The following is a 12889-nucleotide window of genomic DNA, read 5'->3' on the forward strand; positions in this document are numbered from 1 at the left end:
ACATTTAAGGCCTAAGATAAGAGACTAGGTCTCTAGCCAGCAGAATGAACTAAATTCAAAAGAAACAAAACCAAAAGCTTGAACCTTAGAGCTTACCGTTTTTGATAAATGAGCCTGAAATCCACCCTGCCCCCAACTACTGAGACACTGTTTTAAGATTCATATTTAAAAATGCTACAAACTGAATATACTAGTGATCTAGGAAATAACATGGGAGTCATTATTCCCTGTCCTTGAGGGTAGACATTAGCTCTGGCAGCATGCTTGTCCGCTTCCCACTTTTGTCTTTTTGAATACATGCCGAATAAAACTTTCTTTTTGCTTCACTAAACTTTGTGTGATGTTTTTTACCCTACAACGCTAGAAATGATTTGAAATTTCAGCAGTGACTTGGAGAAAACGAGCTTCCATTTGTGTTGTCCTGTCTTTTCCTTTTGGGGGAACTTTTCCTTGATTCTTAGGTTTTGTCAAAAGGTCTAATATTCCTCCATCTGAGGCTCTGGCAAGTTAATAAGCTTTATTTAGAACCTGTTTTTTTTTTGTCTGTAAATCAAGTCAAGAGAGTGAGGGACTGGCAGGACCAGGCCTCCCCAGCCCCCAGTCTCACTAGCCAAGAATTGATGGATTCATTTACAAAACTCCTGAAGAGCTTTGGTATTTACTGGGTAGATAACCCTTCAAAATGCCTAGGTCAACTTAAACATATGTAAATGAATTGGGATGACCCAATCTTGTCTTCCATCTATGGAGAAAGTAAAGGATCAACTCTCCCCAGCCCCCAGTCTCTGAAGTCATAGAGCTCCAGGGAAGCTTTTGAAAGACCACTTCTAACTAAATGGAGACTTTTAAAAACAAAAGAAAATAAGGTAAAAATGCTGCTTTACTATTAAGAAAAAACTAAACCTGTTGCCCTTGAGTTGATTCCAACTCATAGCGACCCTATAGGACAGAGTAGAACTGCCCGATAGGGTTTCCAAGGAGTGCCTGGTGGGCTTGAGCTCCCAACGTTTTCTTAGTTGGCAGCTGAATAGTTAACCACTGCACCACCAGGGTTTCCTGCTTTACTATAAAAAAAAAAAAAGTTACCAAAAATTAGGCAGATCCCAATCATAAAAGAACTGTAAAAAAAAAAAAAGTTCTCTCTATTGTCGGGAAATTCTAAGAGGCAAAAAATAAGAATCACAATGAGACACACCTAAAATGATGGCCTAGAAAAATGATTACACCCCTAGCCAGAGACTTAATCCATATCAATGAATTGGTCAGTTCAGCAGAGGGTTTGTGACTTCCAAACCTGGTTTATAAACTCTTTAAGGGCTAAAATTAGATTGAGGAAAATAAGAGAAATAGCAAAAGTTGAATAAAAACTTGGAATGTTTAAACAAACTTCATTTCAACAGTTGTGTTTTATGATACCAAGCTTAAAATAATTTCCAAGACCTTCTAGGTAACTTACAGATATTACATTGAGTAAATAGATATTCATCATTATTTAAGTTTATATACTTTTGCTTTTTATGGCACACACACATTATATATATATTTGGGTCTGCTAATGAATGTGTTCATTTTTGCCATTTAAAAATATGTACTATAAGAGATATGGAACAAAGACAACATTTAAGATGATTATTAAAAAGAAATTTATTTGATACGGTCAAAAGTTTTTATCTGTTTGACTAAAGTTTAGCGATCTCTGACCTCATTAGCCAAGGTGACATGAGATAACAAAATAGCCTTAGATTTTTTTTTATTAGCCCAAGAATGTGTAATCTGTACTGTAGTAAATGACTCTTATTGTAGTCAGATAGATAACGCAGGAAAAGTAAAACAGGATATACATAGAATTAGACAACAAGCTACTTGGTTACACACTGCAACATCCTTACAAACACCAGATTTATTTGATTAGTTACCACCAAGAATACATACATGAGCTAAATCACTATTGAAAGGAATAGTAATATTCTTAGTCTACATCCTAATAGTATTAAAAAAAGCAAAACCCCAGTGCCGTCAAAGCAGATTCCGACTCATAGTATTAGGCATGATAAAACTTATCTTTTATTGTTTTATACACTTTAAGAAAGCCTCAGGCTAAAACGTTGATGCACTTTGAAACTCTATGGGGTGGCTCTAATCTGTCCTATAGGATCACTATGAGACAGACTCCACTTGACGGTAATGGGTTTGGTTGGTTTTTTTGTACAATTTCTCTACGTTATTTTCTCATGCTCCAGAGATTATGGAAACAAGGTTAATAAGAAGGTAGCACAAGATGAGAAAAGCCTGGGGTCCTAAATCATGACATAGAGTATAATTGCCCTGGAGAGGATTTTTTATGGGCATGACACAAACTTTTATGTTAAGCCAGGAGACTTAGGCATTATTCGTTACTGCATTGTAATCTAGCGTATGCTGACTAATACATATGATAAAGAAAAGCGTAGCAAAATGAAAGAGAGTACAGTACATGTATTTGCAGCAGGAAGAGTTGGGCGCTTTATCCTAGCTCAGCCACTTATGACTTGGTGATCTTGAACATGTTACTTAGCCTCTCTAAGCCTAAATTTTATTCTTTCAAAATGAAAGTGATAGTGTTATTGCTATTATGGCTATAGTGCTTGTTTCATAAAATCGTTTTTGTGTGAGAAAGTGCTTGGCTTTCAGTAAGTTCTCAAAAAATGCTTATTCTACATACATTATTGTATGTGCAATAATAAATGTATTTGAATATTTTAAAAATGAATACAACCACTTTTGTCGGTGCCGATGGAGAGGTGAATGCACTGAGCAGGAAGCTGAGGAGTTGCCAAATGCTAGGAACAGCAGTCAGCCTTTGGAGATGTGGGAGGCAAAACCTGCCCTGGCTCCAGAAGATTAGGTTGAAGGGGCCATGAAATCCTACAGGGACATTTTCGCATTATGCAATTGTTAATTTTTTCCTCTGCTTTCAAAATTTTGAATATTTTGGGAGACCAGGAGTCAAAGACAAATGAGAACATTTATCACTGCAGAGAGCTGCCCACGGGCACTCTGCTTCCTCTCCAAGGACTCTGCTCAGTACCTGAAATGTCGTTGTCAGTTTTTGTTTAAATCTTTGTAAAGACATATTTATAAAGATGTAAGGAACTTTTTTTCCTCCCCTAACTTCTCCACCAACTTCCAAGTGAATACTTCTGACAAAGGGAGGAGAAAAACATCACAGCAACATATTGGGAGGTTTGGAATTTTCTAAGAAATAATATTGTATGAATCAAGATGGAGAAAATGTCATGATCTGAAGTCTACACGTACCACTCCCTCTCTTTCCCCTGGTGTCCTCAGCCTATACTGGAGTCTCATTGAAGCTCTCCCATTGCCACAAAGATGCATTTAGTGAAAAATAAAGAAAAAAAAAACTAAATGGAGAGGGTCACAGCTCAAAGAGCCCCCATCTTATGAGACAAATCTTCCTTTCCTTTGACAGTTGGAATACATGAACTGTGTCAGCATGGCCACAGCCCCTGCATTGTTGAGTACAGCCAGCTGCTTGGTGGGCCCTTTTACCACAGTCCCAGCACCTGGGCTCTGCTTGCCCCTGCATCCTACCTCAGAACTGTACACAGGTCAGCTATTGTCAGCAAACTACCAGACACACAGTCCCATTGACAACTGACTCCACTCATGACCCTGTTGAGTAAGAGCCAGGCCAGACAACCTTGCTCTCTCCAGCATCCCTGCCCAGGGTTGATTCTAGTAAATCCAAGTTCTGTGATATCAAACTGGAACCATAGTCCATAATTAGGAAAACACAAAGTCTTCATCTCTGGTGGTGAGAAATTGGACAAATACTGGGCTATAAGTAGAAGGAACAAAACAGCTCTCAAGGTGACTTGTTAAGTGCCATCGAGTCAGTTCTGACTCATAGCGACTGTGTGTACAGCAGAATGAAACACTGCCCAGTCCTGTACTATCCTCACTAGTGTCGTTATGTTTGAGTCCATTGTTGTAAACTACGTCAATCCATCTCATTGAGGGTCTTCTTCTTTTTCCCTGACCCTCTACTTTACCAAGCATGATGCTCTTTTCCAGGCACTTCCCTCCTGACAACATGCGCAAAGTACGTGAGATGAACTCTCTCTCTCCTGTCTTCTGAAGAGCATTCTGGCTGTATTTCTTCCAAGACCGATTTGTTTAGTCTTCAGACAGTCCATGGTCTACTCAATATTCTTCACCAACACCATAACTCAGAGGCATCAATTCTTCTTCCATCTTCCTATTCATCCTCCAGCTTTCACATGCATATGAGGCAATTGAAAATACCGTGGATGGGTCAGGTGTATCCTAGTCCTCAAAGTGACATTTTTGCTTTTCAATTCTTTAAAGAGGTCTTTTGCAGCACATTTGCCCAATGTAAAAATCAAAATGTCGGGATGCTCCTAAATAAAGAGTTTTCTTATTTTCTTTTAGGTCTTAGAAAAAAAGGTGACCCAGAAGCACACAATGAATTTCAGTCAAATATTTATTGGATGATACAGTATTTTTTTAAGAAAGGTATCACCACAAAATGTTCATTTCAAAATATTGTATTGCTGGCATGTATCACTGCTGCAGCCTTGTTCTCCTTTGCAAAAGGGCATGTTTTATACAGTGTGAGGTTGATATCAGTGCTATCTGCATGGTCTGTCATTTCAGAGACATTTGATTTTAAAATGTTCTTTGTTTTGCTGAATCATGTAACGTCAAGAGATTATGTTGTTACTTAAAAATAATATTTAGTGGCAGATTAGGTATATAATTTTATCAACACGACTTTCTGCTTTCCTAGCCGGAAACCCTGGTTAGGCAGACCATAATCTGCTTCCAGAAAATCAGCCATTGAAAACCTTATGGATCAAAGTTCAACTCTGACAAACATGGGATTGCCATGAATTGGAATCAACTTGACCACAGCTGGTTTAAGTTCCAATAAAACTTTATGTATGGACACTGAGCTTTGAATTTCACATAATTTTTATGTGTCACGAATTATTATTCTTCTTTTGATTTGGCTGACTTCTTCTTTGGAGCCACCCCCATAAATATGCTTACAGGCTGACCAGATAAGCAAGGCACTAAGTAGGCACTAAATCACTGCCGAAAAAGACACAGAAAAACGTGAAGGACCTCCCACGGGTTCCTAGAAGCCAACTGCCTTCTGGAATCCATCCGTGCTGGATACCCAGTGAAAGCCAGTCCAGGGATGCTGAGTTTATTGATTTTCTAATTGAAATATGTTGGGGGGCTGAACCTCATGAAAACATATGTACTTTAAACAATCAGAGGTGATATGATTTTAGAAATAAATACATAACAATCGGTTTTCTTGTTATAGTCACATTTAATAGTAATGGGTAACACATAGGGAATGTTTCCATGAGTCAGGAACTTGTCTTAGTACTTTAAATATGTTAACTTATTTAAATTATAAAAAAAAACAAAAAAAACTAAGGAGTACAATTGTTCTTCTAATCCTACAGATATGATCTTTTAAAATATTAGTACGATTTATCCAGTTTGTATTATCAGAAGGGTGTGTCTGTGTGGGTGTGGGTGTGGGTGTGTGTGTTTGGTAACTTGAACTCTGGTCTTATACCTGAGACCACGATTTTCAAAAAGTCCGGACCCATTCTTGTTTTCTCCAACATTCATCTTTAAAAGATTATTCAAAGAAAAAAAAAATGAGGAAGAAAAAGGTGAGAACTACAGAATGTCAATAAATATTCTACCAACTTAATAAGTATGCAAGGAGCCCTGGTGGTGCTGTGATTAAAGTGCTCCATGCTAACCAAAAGGTCAGCAGTTCCAGGCCACCAGCTGCTCTGCAGGAGGAAGATGTGGCAGTTTGCTTCCATAAAAATAACAGCTTTTAAAACCCTCTGAGGTCACTGTGAGTTGGAATTGACTCCATGGCCCTGGATTTGGTTTTCAGTAAAAGTACCAAATAGTTACTATAGTTAATACAATAATCATGAGAGCTATTTTCATCAGTCTTAGTGCTCGTGCCCTGAACTCTGACGAAGCATTCAATGCCTGGTCCTTCTCATACCACCTCCCAAACAGAGTTACTGTTAAGACAGGTCCGGATGTTGGCTTCAGGCTAAACAGGCGTCCATCACTTGACACCTAATTAACACAGAGAAAAGTAAACAGGATCTACCTTTAAATTATACAGTTCCATATATATAGCATACTTTTAAAATTCAGCATAACTGGATGAAGAAAACAGTTTAAAAAGACATGGATCAAATGCTGTTCTGTCAGAAATATTTGAAATGCTACAGTGTATGGGAAAAAATGGAGCCATGGAATTGGCACTGACTCATTTGTTAGTGAAATGCTTGCAACCACTATCTTATAATTTACTTATCTAGGGAAGCCTCTCATGAGTTAATAAACATAGAGCAATGAATTTGGGAGTATATAAAAGAGAAATCTAGTCCTGTCAGGCAAGATACACTCTTCCCCCACAAAAAGTCAGAACGGGAGTTTGAACTCAGCCCCCATGGTCCTTTCCACCCTCTCCCTTCTAACTTTCCCACTCACTAATACCCCACCCCCACCTCCCTGCAGTTTTTTCTACCAGGAAGGCAGAGTGAAACAAACACCTGCAGGAAAAGTTGGTGGAGGAGAATGGCAGGGACGGTGTGCACGTGCAGCAAGGAATTATTTCTGGACTGTAAAATAAATAGCTTTTTCTTCCTTGTCAACACCAGCCATCGTCAGATTCTTCTCCCTCAGCTTTTCCTTCTCTCCTTTTCTCTTAGGGCCATGGTTGCACCAGGCCTTGACCCACACGATGAGAGGAATTCCTTTCCGCACCTAAGCCAGCTCCTTCCCAGTAATCCCAAGAGCCTTCCTCTAATGTGCTTGCCCCTAAAACTACACTTCTTAAGTCTCCTTCCTACTTGATAGACTTTGACAGCCCCACCTTCTTTCATGTTCCCCAAAATAAATATTATTTCTTTATTCTCAAGGACACATTATCATCTTAAGAATTTCCAGGCAGGAAATTCAGTCTGCTCAGTGTTCTTGGTGATTCCCAAGGCTAATTTTACTCTTTCCAAATGGAAGTTTTTATCATTTTTTTTAAGCTCCGGGGCAGGTTTTGGTGTTAAAAAGTTCTTTTTCTTAGGTGAAATTAATTGGCAATATCAAGAATAGGTTCCTACCTGAAATTCTCCAGGTGCAAGCTGAACGTCACTCAGCAACACCTCAGGGAAGACATACTGGGTTCCAAAAGTGCCGCTGAGGGAGAACATTTCAAAGCTGGTGGAAGCTGCTTCGACTGAGTCACCACCAGTTTCTAAGGCAGTTGTTCTGCACTTCAGCATAGTACAAATCTACAGGAAGTAAAGGCAAAGCAATAAGTCACAACAGAGCCGATCGGCACACTCTCAAACCTAGAGAAATGCCTATGCCCTTTATTTAGTAAAATAATGTCACTTCCTCATTCGATTAACCCAATTCATTGGTGAACAGCTAATGAAACCAGTAATAAAAATAAAGGACTTCAGACCCCAGTACTTCCAGCAATTCACTAGCAAACATATTTACCACATAAAGAACTGATCAGATCTTTGTCCTATATCCATGGACAACTATAGCCTTATTGTTCTCAAGTTATCAGTGATTTTACTTGTTAGAATATTCAATCTGTTAAAAAGTTTTTTTTTTTTAACTTAGATACTAGTTCAATCCCTATCCTATAGCCTGTGACGTACAATGAGGGAATTTTTGATTTGGAAGGGAGCCTAGAGACGATCTAGAAGTACCCCCGTGATCCAGAAAAATCACATAATTTGTATCTGAGCAAGGTTTGAAACACTTCCCAAATGAGTCCTTCTTCCACTGTAAAAAAAAAACAAAATATACTACCTAGCTATTTGAATGTAAAAATCTGAATACATGAGTCATCTCACCATGTAAATACAAAGATTCATATCCATTTAACTCCATCTGTACAGCATCTCCCATTGCAAGCCCATTCCAAGCCACCTTCATCTCTTGCCTGGTTACAGCAATAGCCTCTAACTGGTCTCCCCACTTCTACTCTTGCAGGTAAAGGGCAAGCACTTCAGGATCAAGTGTATTAAGAGGAGATAGAACTAACTTTCAAGTAAAGATTGTATAATGTACACATGCTTCTATTTTGTTCCATTGAAATCTATCAAACCTACAGTAACTTTTAAATTATACAAGTCCACAAGGACTTGACAAGGAAAACAAGAGACTAGAACACAGCAATAAGTTTAGAAGATGGAATATTAATGGAAAAGTGGTAAGTGATTTAGCAGATCTAAGAAACCCAAGACCTAAACTGGCAATGGGGAAAGCCAAGACTGAGACCCATCTACACTACAGAATACACAGAAGACTCTATTTCTGAAAGAAAAATTGATGAAAAGTTATCAAGAATTTCTTAGATACTGAGTTATCCTCAAGGATGGACAACTGAACCTCCCATATGCTAGTAAAAGACTGAGAATTTATGTCCTAGAAAGGGGAAGGCAGATGGTCTTTAGACTGCAGTTTGAACTACACAGTTGAAGAAGATTAAGTAAATGATTCATACTGAATATTAACAATATCTATCCCACACTCCTCCACCTCTGCAAGGCCATTCCACACTTGTCTCCCAGATTGTTGACAGCAAGACATTATCCTTCAGGAATAGGATTGCCAGGTAAAAATGCAGGATAGGGCATCCAGTTAAATTTAAATTTCAAATAAACAATGAATAACTTTTTAGTACAAGCATGTCCTCGATATTGCACAGGACATACTTGGATGAAATTATTCACTGTTTATGTGAACTTCAAATTTAATTGAACATCCCACATTTTTATTTGCTAAATCTAGTCATACTAATCAGGAAGAAAGTTAGGAGAATCTTTGCTGGAAAACCTGATCATCTCAAGAGGAAATCTTTAAAGATACTGACCTCAGGAATCCTCCCAACAAAAGGTTCGGCCAGATCACCTTTTTGTGAAACTCAAATTTGGCAAATACAACCCAAATGGTCAGAACTTTCAATCAGTATTTGGTATTCTCATGGGTTAAGGATAACTGAGGAAAGTTTCTAACATGAAAGAAAAAACAGAACAAACAGAGTAAGATAACTTGGACTAAACAGGGACTATTCAGGGCAAAAAAACTTCAAGAAAAAAAATCCTTAATAGCTTCAAAGAGATAAAAGAAAATACTGCATCCACAAAATAAATTTTTTTTAAAAAAAAATATACAGTCACAAAAAGTGGAGAAAGATTCAGAAAGCGAAAAATAGCCCTTAGAAATTAAAAGCACGAACAGGAAGTCTGGACAACTGGAAATGGGGAACCCAAGGTCAAGAAGGGGAAAGTGTTGACATGTCTCAGAGTAGGCAACCAATGTCACAAAACAATGTTATTAATTGTTTAACGAGAAACTAATTTGCTCCGTAAGACTTCATCTAAAGCACAATAAAAAAGGACAAAAAAATTAAAAACGTGATAGCAAAAATGAAAAATTCAGTGGAAGATTTGAAAGAGCTAGAAGAGGAAATCTCAGAAAGTAGAAGAAAAAAATAAAGAGATGAAAAACAACAAAGATCAGAAAATTAGAGCACCAGTTCAAGAGAGACAAGATGCTAATAGAAGTCCTAGAAAGAAAGAAAAAATAAAATGGAGGAAAAAAATTCTGTGGGCTTTGAGGGAGAGAGAGAGCGAATGAGGTCATATATGAAGAATCAGAAAATAGAATAACTTCAATATTCTCAGGAGAATGTAAGAAAGGAGGAAATAATATCTTCAAAATTCTGTAGGAAAATTATTTCCACCCTGGAATTCCATATTTATAGAAACAATTTGAGAGTAAATGCATTTCAGATATGTAAAGTCTCAAAAACGTTTGCATTTCATTCACTCTTTTTCAGGAAACAGCAGACAACAACAAAAGGGTCATAAACCAACAAGAAAGACATGGAATAGAAAACAGAAAATCCACACAAGAGATGGATAAAGAAAATCTGCCCCAGTGTGACAAAGGGAGATCCCAGGATGACAGCCATATTGTACCAGATACGGAAGGCAGCCAGATCAGATTAGAGCAATGTGACTAAAGAGTCATATTGGAGAGTGTGTTCCAATAACACAAAGAATAAAAAAAGAAAGAAGGAAGAAATCAGGAAATCCAAATCAAAAGAATTCCTAGGATGTCATCAAAGGGAATTCCAAGATGAAAACCACACAGAAGGCCTAGAGGAAAACCCAGTCCAGAGAGAGGCAGATTGTTTTTTTAAACTCTGTTAACCTGATGAAAATAACTTTGTGGAAAAATTGTTGAGATACTATTGAAAGGATGGGAAATTTTAACAAAAGAGTCAAGGAAAATTAAGTAAATAAAAAGGCAATTAATAAGTTCAGGAAATAAAGAAAAAAGAAAATGCAATCTACTCTCTTCTCTGAATGATGTTTGCCTAGTCATAAAAACATAAACACTGCATATAATACAAATGACCCCTGGTGATGCAGTGGTTAAGAGCTTGGCTGCTAATCAAGAGGTCAGCAGTTCGTATCCACCAGCCTCTCCTTGGAAGTCCTATGGGACAATTCCGCTCTGTCCTATAGAGCTGCTATGAGTCAGAATCGACTTGTTGGCAATGGGTTTAGTTTTTTTTTTTTTCAATCGAGATATATATAAAACATACCGGAAAGATGGCAGAAGGGAGGAGGCAGAATGATATAACAAAGTTAAATGATCATCTAGCAGAGTAGAAACTAAAAAGATAATGGCTAAAGTTGATAATTTTTTTTAAAGAAACATTGTTATTTAGGAATACAGAAAGTGTAAATTCCAGAAGAAATAAGGGTCAAAATGCTCCTGAGATGAAGAACGGAGTAGACTAGAGAGAGAACCACTGTTGTATAAACTTTTAAAAGAAGAAATAGGAACATTCCAGGTCATAAGAAGGGATAGAAAGTTTTACATATGAGAATAAACGAAAAGGTAAAAGAAATGAATCTGGACTAAAATTGATGAATAAAACATAGCAGTGTTATTGAGAATTATAGAGATGTGTACATTTCAGAAGAAAAAGCTAAGAGATGCAAAAGTATTTGCCTCCAGAAAGGGTGATTAGATGTACTGGGGAGGGAACCACTATTACATAAGCCTTTAGTGCTATTTGTCTTCTTAATTACATGCATGTATTACTTTGATTAAGATTAATGAAAAGGAGAGAGACAGAACCAAACCAGGTGATAAGGGATAGCTCATCTGGCACATGAGAAGGACTAAAAAGATTGAATCAGGAAACACAAATGAATTCAGATTGTGAACTTAGGTAATAGAACCAGTGTTTATGCTAGTGAAACCTGGTGGTATACGTCTGATGATTAAGTGAAAAAGTTATGTTTATTTTTATTAGCAATGATGGTATTAAAAGTTAACATTTACTGAGTGCTTTCTATGTGCCAAAGTGCTAAGTACTTTGCATTTATCGATTATATCAAATTTCCTCAAAACCTTATAGACCAAACCCAAACCAGCTGCCATCCAGTCGAGTCCAACTCATAGCGACCCTATAAGACAAAGAAGAAATGCCCCATAGGGATTCCAAGAGTGTAATCTTTATAAGCAGACTGCCACCTCTTTCTCCCCCAGAGCAGCTGTTGGTTTCAAACTGGTGTCCTTTTGGTTAGCAGCCTAGAGCTTTAACCACCGCGCCACTCCCTGAACTGGCTTAAATCAAAACCAAACCAAACCCAGAGCCATCAAGTCTACTGTGACTCATAGAGACCCTATACAACAAAGTAGAACTGTGCCATAGGGCTTCCAAAGAACGGCTGGTGGATTCAAACTGCCGACCTTTTGGTTAGCAACCAAGCTCTTAACCACTTCTATTCTCCAATTAAGTGCTCTAATTGCACACAGTTCTTTACCTTTGCAGTGTTTGTCACACTAAAACAGTGATTTTTAGTTTTTTGTTTCATACCTGTTTCCCCATTAGACTTAAACTCTATGAAAAAAAAAGGCAGTGATTATATCTGTCTTGCTCATCTTGATAACCCCAGGCACTAGCAAGTACTTAGAACAAAGCAGGCATTACCAAAAAAAAAAAAAAAAAATTGTTGAAGGAAAATCAATCTACATCTCTTAGGTGAGGAGCCAGAGAGGCTGAGGGGTTGGCCCACAGCCACGTGGCTACTAAACGGTGAAGCAGGGATTCATCCAGATTTTCTGACCCCAGGTCCACGTTCTCAATATATTATCTCAAGCCTCGGTATTTAACTTGGCAGTTCGAGCCCACCAGTCGCTCGCTCCATGGGATAAAAGACCTGGTGATCTGTTCCTGTAAAGATTTCAGCCTAGGAAATCCTATGAGACAGTTCTGCTCTGCCCTATAGGGTCATTATGGGTCGTAATCGACTCGATGGCGCACAACAACAAAAATCTTCTACCAACTTTCATGTCCCTCCCATAAATTCAGACCAGCAGAAATAAAAGAATACCTTTTCAGCTGCCTGTTTAATTGCTTTCTCCAGAATATCTATATTCTTGTTCATCAGGAGCAAGGCACCTTGCTGAGAAATGGGTGTTTCTGTGTTCTTTGGCAATATGATAGCATGTTCATACACTGCAGCTAGGCAAGTGTCCAGAGCACCGACATTCAGGGCAAGTAGAGCAAAAAGTGCCACGGAGGTTGGAAAAGAAGAAGTCATCACGGCCAAGACCTAGTAACTTCTGAAACCAAAAGTTACATACAAGTAGTATTTATAGAGAAGCGAACATGTATGTAACATCACTGCCACCTAGCTACTGGCCTTTTATTTTATAAACTTATAAACACATTATGTCTGACAACTTATGAGGAAGGCAATATTGCAGT

The 12889-nt window shown here is 38.0% G+C and overlaps 1 protein-coding gene across 1 annotated transcript; it reads right to left on the reverse strand.

Annotated features, from left to right (window-relative positions):
* Positions 1 to 5479: 5479 nt before the first annotated feature.
* On the reverse strand, positions 5480 to 12889 carry LOC126085672 (pantetheinase-like). Its single transcript, XM_049901278.1, has 3 exons — positions 12513 to 12889; positions 7194 to 7364; positions 5480 to 6147 (listed from the first exon to the last, which is right to left on the reverse strand). Exons 1-3 carry the CDS (start codon positions 12720 to 12722, stop codon positions 5950 to 5952), a joined length of 579 nt encoding a protein of 192 aa, XP_049757235.1. The 5' UTR covers positions 12723 to 12889; the 3' UTR covers positions 5480 to 5949.

The sequence above is a fragment of the Elephas maximus genome, chromosome 1 (genome assembly GCF_024166365.1).
Source record: "Elephas maximus indicus isolate mEleMax1 chromosome 1, mEleMax1 primary haplotype, whole genome shotgun sequence".
Classification (NCBI taxonomy): Eukaryota; Metazoa; Chordata; class Mammalia; order Proboscidea; family Elephantidae; genus Elephas; species Elephas maximus.